The 20,781-nt window shown below is 42.6% G+C and overlaps 1 protein-coding gene across 6 annotated transcripts in view; it reads right to left on the reverse strand.

Moving 5' to 3' along the window:
• Positions 1 to 19,243, reverse strand: part of MAP3K20 (mitogen-activated protein kinase kinase kinase 20) — a 90,811-nt gene extending 71,568 nt beyond the window's left edge. The window contains exons 1-2 of one of the 6 annotated variants that reach the window (XM_069020642.1): positions 19,103 to 19,243; positions 12,194 to 12,383 (exon numbers count right to left, since the gene is read on the reverse strand). In XM_069020642.1, the coding sequence (XP_068876743.1) occupies positions 12,194 to 12,352 (159 nt within the window). In that variant the 5' untranslated portion in view covers positions 12,353 to 12,383; positions 19,103 to 19,243. Of the gene's footprint in view, positions 1 to 12,193; positions 12,384 to 12,484; positions 12,586 to 12,605; positions 12,681 to 18,158; positions 18,377 to 18,858; positions 18,879 to 19,102 lie in introns of those variants that run through there. The other 5 variants (XM_069020645.1, XM_069020643.1, XM_069020644.1 and 2 more) reach the window with 5 other exon arrangements.
• Positions 19,244 to 20,781: the final 1,538 nt, after the last annotated feature.

The raw sequence follows: 20,781 nt of genomic DNA on the forward strand, positions 1-20,781 counted from the left end.
CTCTAGCAAAGCTTTGCTGCCTGAGACACAACTCTCTAGAAGACATAGCAAGAACTCTTCTCTGCCCTGTCACAGCTGTATGGCTGTGCGACATTTCCCTTCCCTTTCTACACCTGCTGCTACTGTGCTGCACACTTTACTTGCAACACCACTGGCCTGCTGAGGGTGTTTACTTCTAGGAGACAGTTCCCTTATTCCAGATAAAGTCCTTCCTTCTGCCTGGGAAGGCAGGGAGGGAAAAAAAACCCAGTATTGGTAGGAAAAAAAGGACCTAGAGAAACATTTCTCCTTCAAGAGGACTTAACAGTATCTTGTGATTACCATACAGTTTTACTATAAAGAGGGTTTGGCTGATTTCATATATGCAGAAGGCTGTCACAACCCTTCTGCCTTTTTTCCTTCTTGAGTTTGAATTGTTGCACTTTGAAAAGTTTTAAGATCTCTCCTCAAGGTCAATTTTATCAATTATCTTTGTCTTTATCAAATCTAGATATAATTACTATACTTAGCTCTGAGGGGAGAATTAGACCATTTTGAGGTCACTGTTGTGCAGAGCAAGTGTGATGGTCTTGCATATTACTGCAAGCCTTGCAAATATTATTTTTAAATATTTAAACCATTAATTAGTCCATATTGTATCCTCAGGAACAGCACCACAGATCTTAAGCCTTTAGAAGTGTCCTGCATCTTTTCAGATGTCCTCAGTGTTTAGACTAGCATACCTTTATTATTGTGTATGCACAAAAAGAAACCACAAGGTGTAATAGCCTTTTGAAAATACTGCTTTTTTGTTCAAAGTCTCTACTGAATTCAGAATTTTGATGGATTGAAGTAAATGGTGGTGCTAGAATAATACTAAAGTTGTAGAATTCAGACCCCAATTCTTCCAAATATATCTTTTAAGATACACAGTTTCTTGAAAATGTGAGGAAGCAAAATTCCTCATAAAAGCTGTGTACAAGGAAGGGTTTTCACAACAATGAACAGCCTAATCAGGGTGAAGAATCCTCAACTGAAAGCTCACAAAGAGATCCCTCTATCCTTTCTCCATTTTTTTCTATTCTACTTTTCTCGATAGGGGTATCTCACCAGAGAACCTGAAGAGTGAAAGATTTAAGTATAGGACTGAAATCCATCAAACCCAGGCTTGTGGTCCAAACCCAAGCAGCTGTCAAACCCAGAGATAGGAATGTATGCTCACTTCTGCCTAATAAAATTTGAATCAAACACTTTGCATCTGATTCTCCATGTGAGCTTTTATGCAAACTTCTAAAGTGCAAGGAATCCTGGGGTGGAAGAGCTATTCTGAGAGCTTTCACATAGTTCATGTAATTAGGGAAACCACTTCCTTTGATTGTAAGTGTTCAAAACAGCTGAATTTCTTCTTTCAAAGGACTCTGTGATTTGGGTCATCTCTTTTACTTGCTCTTTTATGTTTCTCAAGATGAGAGGTGAGACTGTAAAGCACATTATTTAGAAAAAAAAAGATTCCACTTTTTGTTTTAGGGATTGAACTTCGACTATTCAAACGCTTGTCATTTGGAAATCTATCTTTCTTTCCCTCCCTCTGTTTCCTTCCTTTTCTGATAAGCTCTTCAGTGGCTCGAGAGAATATAGTCCAAAACGCCAATTTAAACCTAAGGGAAAACTGAAATATGGTACATAAAGGAAAAGGGACTCTCATTTTCCTTTGTGAGGTTGTGGTTGAATATGTAATCATAAAGGAACTCTAACTGCAGGATCTCAGTCCCCATGTCACATTTACTTTTTCAATGGTTCCAAACATTGACCAAGCAAAAAGGCAGAAATACAGATTTTTAAAAGACAAACAAAGCAGCTGCCCTTGTCTTTGAAAAGGGTTTGCAGGTTCTTCGTTTCTCAAAAAGGGGACTCGGGTCACAGTTTCAAGGCAACGAGCATGTCACCAGAGCTAACAGCTGATGCCAATGTTGCTACAGAATCAAATGTCACTTGCCCTGAATTTCTTGAGTCAGGCACCCTGTTAGTGCTGTTACTTCACATTCATCTCACTAACAGCTGCAACAGGCAGCGAATACGCCGCTTCTCACAGTATAGCACAGAATCCTACTAGTGAAAAGGCAGGAGATTTCTTACTGCAGGTTTCAAATTTATTAAGTAAAAACAGAACGCTTGTTGATCCTAGGAGGACTGAGCTTTATTCCCAGCCAGTGAAAAGCTGCAGGACTCCTTCCAGAATTACAGCATTATATGACTTTACAATAAAGACTTCGGTACAAATACATAAACAGCTGAGAACCCAAAAGTGAAGAGCAGAACTCCAAAATGTGTGGTCCTTTTGAGTGGGGTCTGGATCCTGCAGTTGTCTTTAGGGCTCTCATAAACTCTTACGGGGATAATAGCAAGGCAACATCCAAAAGAAAGAGGAATTCAACAGCTCCAAATTGTAGCCATGTGTTGCTACATACTTACACCACACACAGCACCCTCAGCATAGAGAGACACCACAAGTCAAAAAGCCTTTTCCTTGGTGTAGGAGATTAAAGGTGCACAGTTCACAAAAATGGAAACACACCAATCACTACTTATAAGCCTTCATTTCTGAAAGGTTTGCCTCAAATGCATCTAACATTACTAAAATTAAAGTTGTTACAAGATTAGACAAGAAGTGATTTCTGTGCTTTTCCCCCACTCTAACATAGGCATGCACTACATTTTCTCAGCTCTACAATTCTTCCCAGTAAGAGAAAAAGATAACCTCTCGGAAAATGTCACTCATTCGCTTGAGGGTGCAGCAACTAGTTGATTTTAACAAGATTCCAGAACGACCTACTCATCTCTCCTATGCTGCCCCTGCCAGAGAATAATTTGCAGAGTGCCTCAGCTTTCACTCAAAGGCTGCTACCCGTCCAGCCCACATGCCTGTCTTTTGGTTTTCCCACCTTCCCAGAGCAACTTGATACAAGCAACTGCATCTCATCTTCTGGTGTCAAGAGCTTCATCACTTCTCCTACAACAGCTCAAGGGATTTTACAAACCATGCTTACTTTTGATGTGGCTATTGGAAAATCAGGTGCCCAATACACAAAACCCACAGCTATTTGGTCAGTTGTGTATATCATGACATGATTTTTTTCTCCCTTACCTCCACCATTTAGCCACAAGGAACCTCAATTTTCAGAAGTTTTGCAGTAAAATAAATAAGCAATCAGAGGCAGAAGAGAAGTGGGAAGGTGTGTAGCACTGTTCCCCTTCAATGACATCCAAGGGCCAGGCCCTATTTTGCCAAGGAGGTCCAGTCAGAGGGGGCCCCTCCTGTGTGCAAGATACCCAGTTTCCCTGTGGAGATAACTTTCTTAAATAGAAATTATGCATAATGCAGATTCCCTAAACATTAGTCTAATAAACACATATTTGCAAAAAGGATTCTACCCCAGTAGCTGAACTGTAACAGATGAAACATTTAAAAAGAGAAACAGGGCAGTTTGGAGGCAGCTGGATCAGAAGAGTAGCTCTATGTTTGCCTTTACTGGCCTCAAGTCTCTGGTGTGTTAACACAATTAACTGAGTATAAGAGGAAGAGTTAATGTTGAAGCTGTTCTCTGGGCTCCTCTGCAGCCTCCAGCTAACATAAACACATCTGAATGTTTCCCTGTGACTGTTTATATTGTCCTCTTAAAAAGGAAACTTTCTCTATCAGCACCTTAGTAAGTAGCAGTAGGTAAATATGAAATAACTTTTACAGTCTTAGTTGTGTTACTGCAATTAAAAAGACTGATTTTGATGCTTTCATTCAAGTTGCAATATTTTTTTCTCTTAACTTTGTTTTCAGTGAAATCTTGTGCCCCAGACCCTTACACAACTCACATGCAGCCCGTTTAAAATTAAGGACTAAAAACAAAAAGGAAGTAAACTAGGGCCTATCTAGTTCTACAGAGCATTTTACTGCCCTCTTAAAAGCACCAAACACACTGTTTAGAATTCTATTGCTACCACGTGTGTGGCAGGTAGTTTGGTGACCCAACCAAAGATTGTGGCCCCCATGCTCAGCTTTGAATACTCCTGTGGAAAACAACCTTCAGGACATTAATGGTCCCAGACTCAGAACACATCAACTCCAGCACAGGTCTCTGACTGCATCTGAACCATCACACAGGCATGCAGCAACCCAGAAACTGTGTCAGATTCAAACAATACTTCCACACACTTCAAAAGCTACTCTGGAACCATCAGAAACAATTTGTCACTCTGTACGCTGCAGTGAGTGCAAGTTATTTAATTAGTATCCCCAGGAATTGCAATGCCAACAAATTTTCATGTGGGTCACAGACATTTAAACCGTCAGCTGTCCCTCAAAACACGTAAGACTCAAACATGCAACCACTTATCATCTCTCAAGTTACCACTCACCTGTCATTGTGATTTCTACTTGTTTTGTAACCTTGTTTTAAGAAAACCATATAGTTAAATAAATGTCTACATAAGTATAACTTGAACCAATCCTCAATTGCCTGAGCCTGCAACAGCCTAAAACAGCACTCTGAGAAAAAAGGATTTCTTCTGTATCCATCAGATTTCTACAGCAAAGCTTCAGGACTGCTTAAACATCCAAAAATACCATTTTGCAGTTGATCACTTCAACAGAAGCTCAGGGTCAGAAAATGTCGTGGGAGGGGAAACAAAAGAGCTGCCATTTGATGTCAAGGGTTGATGGCATAATGAAATAAGCAACACAACCTCTCCTCCAAATTATGAATAACAACTGATTCCATGCAAAAAGAAGACTGAAATAGAAGAAACGTATCTTGAGAAAAATTTAAAATAAAATTAAAAGAAAAAAAACAGGCCAAAAAAATCCACAAAAAAACCCAAAATAAAGAAACAAACGAAAAAAACCCTACCCTAGGAAAAATGCCCTTAATTGCAGCTAACTATCTACTGGAAACATGAGCAGCCCACTGTCAAACAAAAACTTGCAGCAGAATGACAGAATCATTTTTAAGACAATATACAGTGGAGTTAAACTAATTATGAAAGTAAAGAACATTTAACAATATCCTAACAGACTGCATGTTGTGGATAGCAAAAAGGATAAGAAAGAGTGTTTTCTAAACAATCAGAGACAGATTTTCTCCCTATTCTAAACAACATTTATTCATAATTTATAGGAAATCAGCACAAAAACTCGTTCACCTGCAGGTGAACACTTTCTGAATAAAAAGAAAACAAACCAATGAAATTAAAGATAACTGAGATAAAAGGGTCCAAACCTCACAGAGATATTCCTAACCCAGGGATCAGGCACACAGTAAGTTCCTGTGACTCAACCAAGCTAAGGAAGCTGTACCTATATTCCTAATAAGCAGCACATGCAAGGTAATTTCACTTCTCACTTACAAAGTTTAAGGCAATTCAAAGGACAAGCGAAAGAAAGGAACAGACATATCTGGTGCATCTTAGCTTATTAATTTTCCTGTTTACCAAATCTGCTTATGTAGCAACTGTTCAACACTGGCCATCAGTCAAAAGGACATGTGTACGTGACCCTTTATAATTTTAGTATAAAATCTAGTGTTTTAGACCACTGACAGTTACTATGTCTCAACTGATTCAAAAAACTTTTGAAGCAACAGACTGCCAGTGTGGGCCCTGACACGCCAGTTTCCCTGAAGCTGATGTCCCTATCAAATTAACCCCAAAGTTGGCTTGATTTAAAAAAACATGCATATACAAGCCAGTGGAAGTACGAATCTCAAATTAAGTTGGTCAAAAAAATCAGTAAGCCACACGACTTGTACTACAAATATTCATTATTTATATGAGGCAACTCTCACAGATGTTAGGCTTCTAATGAAAAACTTGGTATAAATACGTTTTAATACACAAGTAAAAAAATCCACTACAATAAAATGTAGCAAAATACAAACAAATACTTTTCTATGTCTGGATTGCTATGTTTCCAAGATTGGTTTAGGAGGGAGAGATACAGGAATGAAGTTTCTTAAAACAGACAAAATGAAACTAAAGCATGTTCTTTGCAAGAATAATTGTATTCTGTCAATGCTACATCATTATACTGGTATCTCCCAAATAAGGGGTTTTGATAATATTTTGGTTGCAACACATATGCCATGACACAACACAGTCTTATCTAAAGCATCCACTAAGAAAATCTCATTTTCTTGACTCCTGGAAATATGACATTCATTTACAAAATAAAGTCCTCCAGAAAATTACCCCTTGAATGAAAGCCAAGAATAGGGCAAATACAGAATCAGTCAGATTCATTGCAGAAGTCCGTCCTATCCAAAATTATTTCTTCTGCAAGACACAGAATACATAACAGCTGGAGCATCTGAAGCAATTTTGTCAACTTCTAGTCTATAAAGGGTTCTAAGTATCCTCTTGATACCTTTTGGGAATACCCTACTCAGCATCAAGAGAAGTGCTCTAAGCCAATTCCTTTACCAAAAGATATAAAAAAAACCAAACAGAAAACTTTGAAAAATAACCACTCTATAAAACAGAAACTAAGACATTTTAAAATACTCCTCTGGTATAATAGATATAGTTTTATGTCCTTTTAGCAGGTAACAACACATAGCAGTAACCCTGAAAGGAGGTTGTAGCCAGGTGAAGGTCAGTCTCTTCTCCCAGGCAATTAGCAATAGGACAAGAGGACAGAGACTTAGACTGCACCAGGGAAGGTTTAGGCTGGACATCAGGAAGAAGTTTTTCACAAAAAATGTGACTGAGCATTGGAATGGGCTGCCCAGGGAGGTGGTGGAGTCACCATCCCTGGAGGTATTTAAGGAAAGACTGGATGTGGCACTCGATGCCATGGTCTAGTTGCCAAGGTGGTGTTAGGTCATAGGTTGGACTTGATCTTAAAGGTCTCATCCAATCTAGTTGATTGTATGATTCTGTATTTCTTTGAATTAATATGGAGCTGGAAGCGTTCCCATGAGATCACTTACTATGAACTTCGTAATTTTTCAATATTGGTGCAGATATCCCTGGAAAGTTCATATATTTGACTACTACACCCTGCATAACTTCATACAGCACACACTCTAAGCCCTCTCTCACTGTTCATCCCTCTGAATACTTGCTGACTCCGACCTGAAAGAGGTAAGGGAGTAGGAGCTCCTAGAAAGAGCTAGTAAAATAACAGAGCATCAAAATTGCCCTTCATTACAGCCAGGACCCAGTGTAGAAAGTCATTCAAGGCTGGCATCAGAGCAAGCATAGCAGCTACGAACTACAAAGAAAAAGAACATCTACTATTTTTAGTCCTGTCAGGACTAAAGTATCAATTCCAGTTTGTTTTGTTTTGCTTTATTTTAATCTGTTGTTTTTCTCTTGTTACTCTGGAAAATCATTGCCAGTCCTTATTCTCATGACCCACATTAAAATTATCACATGCTCTCTTTTAGCACTACAAACATGAATGAGGTAACTCCAGTGACATGCATATGATTATACTTAACTCATCCCCTTCCTTCAGAAGGTACAAGCACAATCTATGTCTTCTGGACAGTCCTTTCCAGAAGTGAATCATAAAAATCAAAAAAGTGAACAAGCTGCATTATATGCCATATGAAAAATTTTATGAAGTGTTAAAATATCCCCTAAAGCATACAACACACATATTACATACAGGAAACCCTGACAATATAAAATTAACTTCCATGGTAGTCAGACTCCAGGCAATACAGCATCAAAACTAGAGAAAACATGTTTTTATTTTTGAGTCTCATAAAACTCAAATGCGTTACAGACATGACTGAACAAAGCATGCATAGTTAATCCTGCTCGATTTTACTTTTTCTATCCACAAGTTAGTTCTGTTAGTTCACCAGAAATATTTAAGTATTTCCAATAAGATCACAATTACATTTTACTGGGGTTTTTTTCCACCTCTCCTGCAGTTTGCACAGACTGCTGCCAGAATTTTGAAGGAGTCTGGGAACATATGTACTGAATGAAATCAAGTGATCTTGTGCCCAAGTACGCTGGTTGTAATGGCTGAAGCAATACTGCTGCCCATCAATAGCATGGAGACAGCTTATGGACCATGGAGTACTTTCAAAGACCTGTGGTATTAAAATCAAATTCAAATTTCAGGTGAAATTCCACCAGTAATAACCCTCCTGGTGAAAAACCACGCTCCACATTCCAGTTGCCAACAAACTGCCACCAAAAGCACAGCCCTCAAAAGCAATGACAAATAACACGTGAACTTCAGAGATGGGCAATCAAAGGAGGTGAGTGCTCTTCAGTGAAAAGCTAACGTGGCGAGGCATAAAACAACATTTGTAACACTTCACTCCAGCAGTTATCTGCTCAAGATAATGGAGTCAAAAGAACTGCTAGCAATTTTCAGAATAAGGCCCCTGGCCCCAGTCTCTCCCATTCATTTCAGTGGGAGCCAAATTACGGGTTTATCCAATAATTCATATAAATCTCTCAAAAAATACTAAATAACTTCCAGAGTAGTAGATGTGCCATTTTCTTCAATGAGTGGACACAATTATCACTTAGGGAACAAGGACAGATCCTGCTACAGGAGGCATTCCTACTCTGCCACATGCATCATAAACATCATGCTGACAGTTTGATTTTCCATAAAACAATTCACTAGGAACTCCTGTTTCCTACTTTAAATCTAAAGCCACTATAGTGCTTGTACTAGATAGTAAAATGGCAACCTAATTTTTGTTTTGCTGCTTGTTTTGCTTTGCTTTTGCTGCTGTTCGCTTGTTTTTGTTTTACTATTTAATCAGTCAGGCCACATTCCTATGTTTTACTTAATCAGCACAAGTCTTGTCCAGTTTCACATCTGATACTCTAATCAAGGCATTGCAGCATTTATATATTTTTCCTAGCAGACCTATTTATGTGTATTTTTTAACATAAACGCACATCTCTTCCCATAAAGCTGCGTTTACTGCCTGCTCTAAAAAGTTAGTGCCTTGCAGAGGTATTTCTCAGTTTTCAAAGACTTTCAGAGCAATCTGTCTGAGTAACACTTCCAAGTATTTGCAAGTTTTTCTAAGCACATATTCTAGTATGCTATGCTGGAACAAAAATTGCTTTGTTTCACATGTTAGAACTTGTTAGCCCCCTGGCTAATACAAAACCTTCAAGATCTTTGCTGGTTGTGATTTTCTTGTTTAATAAAATGACACACAAATACAACATATTTGCAGAATGATACCACAGCTCTATTGATTTGGCTTCTGCCCTTGCACTTGGCTAGCATGAAATGCCTCTGAGCAAGTTTTTCACAACTCTCCTATGTTTTCCCTCTAATCAGTTGTTATGGATTATTGGCAGTAGTTAACAGAAATACAAGACAAGCAGTCATGGAGATAAAAGGACACTTCCTTCCAAATAAACTAGAAAGAGTAGAATCACAGAATATGCCGAGCTGGAAGGGACCCACAAGGATGATTGAATCCAGCTCTCAGGCCTGCACAGGACCATCCCCAAGAGTGCCTGACGGCATTGTCCAAATGCACAGAATAATTAGTTTTCTGGACTAAATGCATCCAAGTATCTACTAAACACAGATACACAAGAGTTACAACAAGTTATTTTTGTATTGATATCAGAAGAGTCATTAACTCACCATGACTTTCAGCGCAGTTCAGACACATTCATTACTGTCACCACTACAGATGAAGATGCTACATGTGTAAACATTTGACAGCCGTTAGGGTCAGAAGACCTTTCTGCCACCAAGGTTGGCCTCTGGTACAGCACAGGCCACTATACTTCACCAAGATGCTCCTGTGTTGAGCACAACAACTTGACAAAAACAATTGTCTAAAAAGATATCTCAGTAGGAAGACAAAGAGATGAAAAGGATCCTTCATGTTCACTCCTTCCATTTGTAGTCTGTGCCAAGTGTTACTCATCCTCACTCCTGATAATCTGTGCTTTTTTTTCCATTCTAATTTTTCTGGCTACAAATTCCAAGCACTACTTCTTGCAATAACTTTTTGCACTAGATTAAACCAGCCCATTGTTTTTTCCATATGAAAATGCAATTTTTCTATATAAGCTCTTACTTTTTAATTCTTTAAGGTTGTTGACAGAAAAGTTCTGCCAAAGCTTGTTAAGACTTATTTAAGGCATCACCTCTTGCCTCTCTGCTGCCTTCCCAGAAAACTTTCAAGAGAAAGTGCCCATACCAAGCTGCTCCCCTAACCTGTCTTGTTTAGTTTAAGCTGCAAATCATAACTAGTCTGAAGAAAAATAAACAAATTTGTGATGGAAGGCACTTGCTCCACTTCTGTCAACTCATTCTGACCGATGATATTCATCACCCCCTCTTGACACCCCCACCCTCACTTTCCATTCTGTGTTTTGCCGATTCCCTTGGGCTCCCCTTCCAATTCGTTTATGCTCTTTTAAACACAGCAAAACCACATATGCCTAACAACAATTTTCCCAGTGCTACTTACCAAGACAAAGCATGCCTGGGTCTTACAAATTATTTGATCCTGATTTGCATATGCAAAACAATTAACCTAATTTGCCTAACAGCACCATTATATGAGCTCTTACTGAGTTGCAAGCCTTCATTAATCCCTAAATAAACCCTTCAATTAAAATGAACTTTCTGGCATATGGTTTTCTTTCCCTACTGTACAACCTGTGTACCTTGATACTCCAAACTGAACTTTGTGTTGTGCTGTCTTAAAAAAATGGATTTCTGTTGAATGGTCCAACCATGTCAAGTAATACAAAGGATTGTCATTTCTCTATCCTTTCCCATTCCATTAAGTTTTATGTCATCACAAGATGTATTAATATTGTTCTTAAATTTACTTTCAAAAAATGTTTTAAGTACATATCAACAGGTCTAGCACACATACAGGTGTAACTCCTTCAGAAACACACATGTTCAATAAAGGTATTTCACTGACCCTGACTGAGATCTGCCAGCCAGATAATTTTTAAGGAGAGCATTACTGATACTGCATAGCACAAATTTTACTTCTCATGTATCTTGATACTAACAAATAGTAGAAATAAAGAGAACAGCACAAACTGACATTGGACAGAATGTATAAATCTTCCACTGTCCTAGAAAAACCTTGAGATCCTTTTACATGATTTTAGACAGCAACATGCTTAATCATGATAAAACATGCTTATCACATCACTAAGCATGACACAATCATGGCAGCTCGGCTGCTGCAGTGGTAGATGAACTTTGGTGTCTGCTTATTTACTAAGTCTACTATGCCTAGCACTGCTCCTCTGTCCTCCAGCTTGTAACTGTCTTCCTAAAATAGTCTGAGGATATTGTATACAAGTTAGATATAGTTCTGATGGAACAGCAGTCCAATGACTGTGCTGTCCATCACTACACTGGTGCGTGTTCACTGCTCCATCTGTGGTGCTGACCAGCAGGCAGACTGGAGCACTGTGAGGACCACATACACCATGTCTCTGCTGAAACTGTACAAAGCTGAGGGGGTCTAAAGGACTTTTAGGAAAAGAGCTTTTAGAGCTTTAAAAAGCTCTAAAAAAATAACAAACAACAAACCAACCTTAGCTGGTAAAGGTGCACTAAGCTAATTCTGCCTTTTTCCTCAGGATTGCCAAGGACCTGTCTGCCTTTCCAGGTCACAAGATGCCCCAAAGGAAGATGACTGGTAGAACAGTTAGGGTTAAAACTACCTCATTGCAAGACCAAGCTATGACTATGGGGCTGTGACTAACTAGGAGCTAGTGGAGCCCTAGATCAAAATCTTCAGCAGGCAGGGAAGAGACAACTCTAAGCCTCTAGTGAACATACACATGTGAACCACAGAGCAGACATCAAGAGGAGAAAATGGAATCAGGTAATGACAGTGAACTTCCTATCTAGCAACATGCCGGTGGTATCAAGGGGAAATTAGTAGCTCCACAGGTGCAGCCAGCTCTCCTCCTCCTCAGGGCCAGGCAGAGGAGAGTTGCAAAACAAGAAAAGTGGGAGAGAACAGTGAATGGTAAAAAAATAATGCTTTAAATCAGCCCCCTCGGCTTGGACCACTCACTATGTCTTTACTGTAACATCATCACTTATGGAGTTTTGTAATTAAACCAACAAAAATCCCAAGGTAGTTTGCCTGCATTTAGAGGATGGAAAACACTAGAAAAGAAGTTTTGTTCTTGTTACCGTAGCAGCCAAAGTGAATGAAAAGTAAACTTTTACCTCTTTTTCTATTTTGAGCAGCTTCTTTACTGCCACTTCCTTGTCCTGAGAAATCCATCGGGCTCGGTAGACACTCCCAAAACTCCCTCCACCGCAGTTCTCAAAAAACTGCAAGTCATCAAATTTAATTTGCACAAATGAAGCACTGGTAGACGACATCTCATAATGACAAAATATACCACAGCAAAACCTGTAAAGAGAAAAGCTTTTATTAATGCATATGCTCCAAGGATTTATGGACTTTCTTACCCATGCTCAGTCACCCAAAAATCAGAATTAGAAGCACACTACAGTAAAATCCACAGGCCACAGGAGGAAAAGTGCCTGGGAACTTGCATTCCAACAGGCTGTGCAAAAGTTTGGATAATTTGCACAAGCTGTGAGGAGGAGCTGTTGGACAGAAACAACTAACAGTATTCCTCAGAGCAATCCTGACGTTTCCCGAACACCCTGGAAGCAGCTCTGCAAAAGGCAGGCACGTCGCTGCCGTCCCTGTGGACGGACAGGAAGCGTGCTCTCGGCTCCGGGTTGCCTGCCCGCTCAGGCACGCCAGGCACGCCGTCCTCGCGCTGCCACGGCCCACACGAGGCACACGCCACCCGCCCGGGCAGCAGCGGTGGCCGGCAAGCAGTGGCACCTTGGCACACACCACGCGCCCTAACAGTGCTCCGGGCAAGGTTGGAGCACTTCGTGCAAAGATGTGGAAAAACCTGGCCATGGTAAATCTCCCTTCCTGAGTGACTCAGTTCTGTTTGCACGTTGTAACAAAGCACAAGTACAGGGTAATTCATCTGGGTTACAATATGTGAAATTCTGCAGCCTGTGCCAAGACTGGTGTTGGCAGTTTCAAGAGACGATCCCAAGTCTGCTGACAGGGGAACAGAATGTCCTTCCCTGAGATTTCATGGTGATAAAGCTTATGGCTGTAGCGAATTTCAAGAAACATTATCACCTAAATGCATGAACAATGACTAATTTTAGGTTTCTTTTTTTAATGATGTAAGATCAGAAAGCTAAGGTCTTTAATGGGACTGCAAGACACAGCATCCTCCAGAGCCATCTGCAAGTCTGCCATGGGCTCAGTTCAGATGTACCAGCCTAGACAAAGTAGTTTTAATTACCAGCAAAAGTTACTATACTTGCAATTAATGAGTAAATTTATCAGCATAAAATGATAGATGGGTTTTAATAAAACAAGCCAAAAAAGAACCAGAGATTTTGGGCTGATGGTGAAAACTACACATCCAATTTCACTGGTAAATTACACTACTAAAACATACAATGCCTTCTGGGAATCTCCATTCCACAGGTCTTTTTGAGATGAAACACACATTATGTGCTGCCCAGAGCTGGAAAACACACCTGTGTAACTCCTTGTACTGCTGACTGCCAGAATCCCTTTATGCCTGTCCCTTCTGTAACAAAGGCATAATGTGCCCCCTGGGTCTCCTGATTGTGCAGCTAATCTGATCAAAACTTTGAGATATCATTTGACCAGGAATTTCTGGCATATTTCTGGCAAGAATATTTGGTTGCAGCTATTCTCCAAATGAGAGATGAAGATATCAACACTTTTCTATACATAACATACAGCCTTCTCTGAAACTGCCTGCTTCATTTTATTTCTCTTGACCACCCATAAAGACAAATGCTGACCAGAGTATGACAACTTTACTATATTTACAGAAGGCTCTTTAGGAAGGAGCAGACTTCAAGGCTTTCATTGACAGCCAGCCTGCAGAGCTCTCGGGGAGGGAACATGAATGCTCTCTCCCCAGAGCTGCAAGTCAGAGCAGGGGTTACCAGTGGGATGTGAAATAAAGTCCCTTCTTCTAGTGCTCTGCAGCCAGTTCCCCTAAGACAAGTGCCTGAACTGTCCTGCTGACCTTCTGTTCTTGTTTTAACCTTGTTGCTGTCGTTAATTTCCTGCCATCCCAGAGTCATCCTTTGCATGGCCTGCACACATTTTCTTTAGAAAAAGCTCAAAGGAAAGGAAATTGGTCAATCCTACAAACCAAGAGATTATTGAATGTTTTAATGTTTTACGCTTTGCCAGTGCTGCTTAATTAGCAGATCTTCAGAAACCAAAGTTCATTTGCCGTATTTACTCCAGCAGTTACTCCAAGTTCATGCTGTGTACATGGTGTTTCAAGCATATGTGACACTTTACAGACAAATCAAACAGGCTGCCTTCCCAACCCAAAGACCTCACAATTCAAGGCTGCAGCCCTGCACATATTTATGCACATGGGTAATCACACTTAAGTGAACAATTTCCTTACTGATAATAGAATTAGTTGGAAGAGTAATGTTACTCACAGGCAAAAGCATATGCACCGACTAGACCATAAATTTAACAGGAAAGCAGGAATAGCTGATAACAGATCATTGCACAGAGGAAACCAAGTGAAAAGAAAAACACATCCCAGGAAAGAAATATTTCTGGCCTTCACTATCTAAATTCAGTAGTTCTGAAGAGCTGTCAAATTATTGAACATTACTGTTCACCCAGAACCACCAAATCAACTGCTCAAATTAGTAAATTATTTGATTTCTGACAATTACACTAGCATAGAGTAACATGCACACCAGACACTTGACAAATACAAATGAGTACTTTTCTGATGGGTCCTCCTTACTGCTTCAAATTTTACCTAAATTTTCATGCACTCGCAATGCAGTGTCTGGCACATAAGCATTTGCAGAAGCTACCATTCATTCTTTAAACACCTTCCCAGTTTCAAATTTACCTACAAAATCAACCAGCTGCAGATCATAGGATCACACAATGAATCAGGTGGCAAGACCTTTGAGATACTGAGTCCAACCTGTGACCGAACACTACCATGTCAACTAGACCATGGCACTGAGTGCCACATCCAGTCTTTCCTTAAACACCTCCAGGGACAGTGACTCCACCACCTCCTGGGCAGCCCATTCCAATATCTAATCACCCTTTCTGTGAATAAATTCTTCCTAATGTCCAGCCTAAACTTCCCAAGCTTAAGACCATGTCCTCTTGTCCTGTCGCTGGCTGTCAGGGAGAAGAGGCTGACCCCTGCCTGGCCACAACCTCCTTTCAGGTAGAGATGCTGTAGGGCACCAGCATACAATAAGTTAATGTTATTTAAAGAATGATTCATTGGTTTGCATCAGGTTCTTCCAGATGCTTTTTTCCAGAGAAAGTAGAGGAGGTTTACAAGAGACATTCTTTATTGAGAGATCTGTAATTAAAAACCTACATTAGTTTTCTCCTAGATGAAACAACAGACCTGTTTAAACATTACTCCATGTTTTGGATTCAAGGCAGTTAATCCTCAATTAATCCTCAGATCAATCTCTGTGTTATGTTTGAGAAAACAACTGTTTAGATTAACAATTGCAAGTGACAAATCCACACACAGTTATTAACTTGTCATCCTGTCTTAAAAATATTTAACAACCTGAGTTTATACCACTGGTTAAGAGAAAAAAAAAATAAATCCGATATTTCATTAAACTCCATAGTCTTCCACTTGCATCTGAAACAAGCACAGCATTCCAACAACGTGCAGCACTTTTTTGCATCTTAGACTTCTGCAGCCAGGAGAGCAGCCCCCTGCAACAGGGCCTCCAGGCCTGGGGCATTATGGCAACTGCTCTGCAGACAGCTAAAGAGCGTTTGGCACCTACACCCTCCTTGCCCACTCACACGGTTTCAGGTGCGTAAGTACCATCACTGTGTAGCAGGGAAACATGGCATTGACTGACTTTGTTGCTTGTTCTTGATTAAATGAAAACATGACAATTTAGAAACAGTGAATGACAGGTATTTCAGGAAATAATTAAATTGCTGGTTATTTCAGTTATTCCTATGGGATCTTCCTGGGGGAAAATGAATTTGCTCCTTTTTCTGTTTTATTTCTAATAGTTAACATGAGCTTGTAATCTTGCAGCAACATCTACATCTTCTCCTGGCTCTTTTTTTCCTCATAGTAATTTATATTTGAGCATGCTGTTAGAAGCTGTTCATTTCATACCAAAAAGTAACAGATCTGAGTTGCATTTGGCAGTGTTTAACATTTGAAATTATTATTTAACATCAGTATTTAACATGTCAGGATTCTACTATGCAGAGTCACTTTGTAGCAGGCAAAGTCACCACATTATGTCACCACAAGCTCAGCTCAGTACACTGATGATGTAGGTGTAGGAAACCATCTGCCATCACTGGCTTTTTGTGATTACAGCACTTTAGGGGATTAACCCACGTGAGGGTCCTGACCCTGCCAAGGTCCCATGTTTGCTGCTCCCCCTCGACCCCTCAAGGTGAGGGAACCCCCAGGCATGCAGGCTGCAGATCAACCCTGCATCTTAGCACAGTGACACTGAAAGAACCTGACACATTCACTTATACCTCACAGCTCCCTGCAAACAGGCTGCAACCTAGGTGAAGTGCTGCCATGCCCAATACTCTGCTTTATTCCACGTACAAAACAGAAGTCCCTTCTATTTGTCATTCAGCTACTGCTCCCAGAGCATGGAGAGCTTCCACTTGAGGGACTTAGAGACAGGAGGGAGTAAAGAATTTAAAAACTGCACAGTAACTGCAACTCATAATTTGTTTAGTGCGTGGCTGTGAAACCGAAAATTGCATCTCTCATCTTGCACGTGCACCTGACGCTGCTCAAGTATTCAATTACTTCAGGAACACCCTTTGTAATTTATTATGGGCAACAGCCATGCAACTCCCTGCCCCTCACTTTACTGCGTGGTTCCACAAAGTAGGATTCAGTGCTTCTTTCAGGAAGGCACACTGCCAACATATTGCCAATAAAGTAGTAGCACACCACACTTGTGCTATCTTAAAATACACAGCTGAATGTGCCAAGTTTCCTTATTTGGCAAAACAGCCCATTTGCTTTCAGGATCTTTGACCATCCATTTTTAGACCCAAATCATCCTTTGTATCCAACATGGCCTACAGTCCTTGAGCATACCAACCTGGATTTTTTCAGCAGCATATTTATACAGAGCTAAAAAATATATATATTAGAAAAACAAATTAAAATGTCCAACAAAAAACCCACCCTCAAACACCAAAACATGGTTAACCACTATCTTGTCCACACACAAAATCGAAAAGGAGTTACAGTGACACTGAGCTACAAAAGATACTGCAGAAAGAAGTTTTTATAAATAAAAAAACCCTTAATCACATCATGAACTGCTCATGGATAAGATGCAAACAAACTGGATAAGATGCAAACAAACTCCAAGCACAAATCCAAATTAAATATATCCTAATCTTCTAATCTCCCAATGAGTTAAAATAAAGCAAATAACCCCTACAACTCCTAAACTTTCTTAATCAGACTGAGAAGCAGTTCTGCAGATGGTGAGACTGGACGCATGGCTCTGCCTACCTTAGTTACAGAAGCAACAACATTTGAGCCTGTTCTTTGTCAGAACCTAAGAATTCTGCATAACTTTCATTAATGACATTTCTAACTTTATTTTAATTTATATAACCATTGCTACAGAAAAAGGGCTCAACTCTGCCTCAACAGTCTGAGTACTGCAAGAAAAGAATAATTTTTAAGCCAAGCTGTGTCAGTGGCAGAGACTGAACGCTTTAAAGGCTTCACTTTAAATAGAAAACATATTATCTCAGAAGACCCCTAAATTGCTCACTTCACTGACATTATACCTTGTAAGTGATGCCTGCCAGGAGTACACACACACACAATAGCATGCATGAACGACAAGGCAGCTAAGCCTGCACTCAGGCCCATAGCACAGCTCTGTCCTGGCACAGGCCAGACTGCAGGACCTGGGCCTCAGTTTTGTCCGTGTTTCTCTCCGTCTTGTCCGTCTTCCCCTCACAGTGAGCCAGGCTCTCCAGGGTTACCATTATTCACACAATGCCACCGGTATGCAAAGCACATTACAGATAGATAAAATAAGTAGGCTTCTGAGGACTTACAATTTCAGGACAAAGTCCTGAAAACATCTAACTGCATGCCTCCTGCGGAAAGCTATGATGTTTTCAGGCAGTGACCCAGTTAATCCAGTGCTTTCAAATTATTTCTGTTTCTGGAACTTAAAAAAAGTAATGATCCATGGCTTTCCCGATGGCTCTGTCGCAAAAACTCCCAGCAGAGCATGCTGGATACAGGGGTAATAGATGGCTCACACACGCGTGCTTAATAAAAGATCATACTGCTGGAAACGAGCTAATTTAAGCAAACACAGCAAAAACAAAGAACGACAGCTTACTTAAAAAAAAAAAAAAAAAAAAAAAAAAAAAAAAAAAAAACACGAAAAAGCCGTAGGGAATGAAAGTCACACTTCAAATCCCAACCCGACCTATTTCATGCCCAAAACAACAGCAAAATGCAGCAGGTGCGCTGCATTTGATACACAGTCTAAGGAGCGCAGGGGTGGGCGAGGGCAGCAGCCCCCAGCCGGCCGCCAGCTGCCCATGTCCGGCTGCCCAGGTCCCGCTGCCCGCCCTCACGGCCGGCAGCCAGCGGCAGCACCTTTCCCGCGCCGGGCTGTCCCGCCCGGGTGTCTCTCGGCGGACACCGCTCTGCCCTGCCCTGCCCTGCCCTGCCCTCCCGGCGGGGCACGGCTCCTCTCCCGACCCCCGTCCCACTGCGCGGCCACGCGTGGGCGCCGCTGACCACGGGGGCGTTTGGCCGGCGCGGCGGCACCAAGGCGACGCAAGGTCAGGCCGTGTGCCCGGCCGGCCGCCTCCCTTCACGGGGCTTCTGAAGTTGCTTCAGCACGGGGAACGTCAAACCCGGAGAGCGCACCCACGGCCCGGCCCCGCCGGCTGCCCACCGCCTCCCTCCGCCCAGCGAAACGCGCACCCACCGCGCCGCCGCCCCCACCGCCGCCTCCCCGGGGGCGCCTCGCCGTCCTCACCTTTCCCGAGGGACTCCGGGCTGGCGGGAGCCGAGCGGCGCCGATCCCGGAGCCGCCGAGGGAGGCTACAACCGGCGCGACCGCGTCTCCCGCTCCGTCCCCCGCGCTTCCGGTTGGTGCCGGGAGCCGAAGCCGCCGCCGCCCCCGCACCGCCTCGCAGCGGCGCCACCCCGCGCTCCGCGCCGGGCCCCGCGGAAAGGCGCGGCCGCCGCCGGCTCGGGGGTGCGCGCGGCGCGGTGCCCTACCTGTAGGGGGCGCGGTGCCGGGGCAGGGCGGGCGGTGCCGGCGCGGAGCGGCCCCTCGGGCTGCGGGAGCAGCGGGCGGAGGCGAGAGTGGCTCCCCCCACCCTGGGACACGGGCGTCGGGGTACGGGGCGCGTGGCCCCTCACGGCCTGCGCACCCTGCACCCACACCTTGAGCGCTGTGCTGGGGCTGGCGTGAGGCGAGCGGGACGGAGCATCAGCTTCTCAGAATCACAGAATCGCAGAATCACAGACTATTCTAAGCTGGAAGGGACCCACAAAAACCATGAAGTCCAACTCTTGGCCTTGTACAGGACATCCCCAAGAATCACACCATGTGATGATGAGTGGTGTCCAAACACTTGTAGGACTCTGTCACGCTTGGGTGACCACTTCCCTGGAGAGTCTGTTCCAGTCCCCAACCCCACACTGCGTAAAGAACCTTTTAGTAATATCCAACCTAAACCTTCCCTGATACAACTTCAGGCCATTCCCTCGGGTCCTGTCACTGGTCACCACAGAGATGAGATCAGTGCCTGACCCTCTGCTTCCCCACATGAGGAAGCTGTAACTGCAGTGAGGTCTCCCCTCGGTCTCCTCGAGGCTGAACAGACCAAGTGACCTCAGCTGCTCCTCATATGGTTTCTGCTCAAGGCCCTTCACCATCTTTGTTGGCCTCCTTTGGACACTCTCTAAGAGCTTTATATCTTCCTCATAATTGTGGTGCCCAAAACTGCACACAGTACTTGAGGTGAGGCCACATCAATGCAGAGCCTGGCTGGCGATGCTGTGCTTGATGCCCCCCAGGACACACACTTGGCCCTCCTGGCTTGGACTGACCAGGGAGGACGGCCTCTGGCTGAGTGGCTGATTGCTTGTTGGTCAGCTATGCCAAACTTGGGAAGAGCCTCTGGAATGAGCAGGGCCTGTTCTCTCAGGTGTTTCCACTGGACAAGGGCAGCCCAACCACTGCAGGTGGAGGGAGTCTAGGCACGGGGCTGTGCTGCCATGGCCACAGCTTTGGAAGCACAAGCTTCTTCTTTCCAGGGTTCCTGCTTCAGTGACAGGCAGTATGGCTAAATATTTTACCAAAATGACCAGATGAAGGTAACAAAAAAAACCTGCTTCATTGTTCTTGTGCCATGAGGGCTGGAATGGTATTTTCCCAAGATGCAGCATGTTTAAGTCCTGGGTGTCATCTGGGATTGCCAAGCTTCTGTGGGTGAAGGTTTGGAGATCCCTAGGAGTAGGAAGGGAGCAGGTTTGCTCCTACAGCCAGTCCTCCTTTCAGGAATATGGAAGAAGAGGAGGACTTGACTGGCAATTGTAACCCCTGCCACCCTTTGTACATATTCCCTGGCTGCCCAGGTCAGAAATGAAACAGAGAGACAACCCACCTCCACCCCCTGAAGCCACACAGACTGCTTCTTATCCAAA

Source organism: Aphelocoma coerulescens, chromosome 7 (genome assembly GCF_041296385.1).
Source record: "Aphelocoma coerulescens isolate FSJ_1873_10779 chromosome 7, UR_Acoe_1.0, whole genome shotgun sequence".
Classification (NCBI taxonomy): domain Eukaryota; kingdom Metazoa; phylum Chordata; class Aves; order Passeriformes; family Corvidae; genus Aphelocoma; species Aphelocoma coerulescens.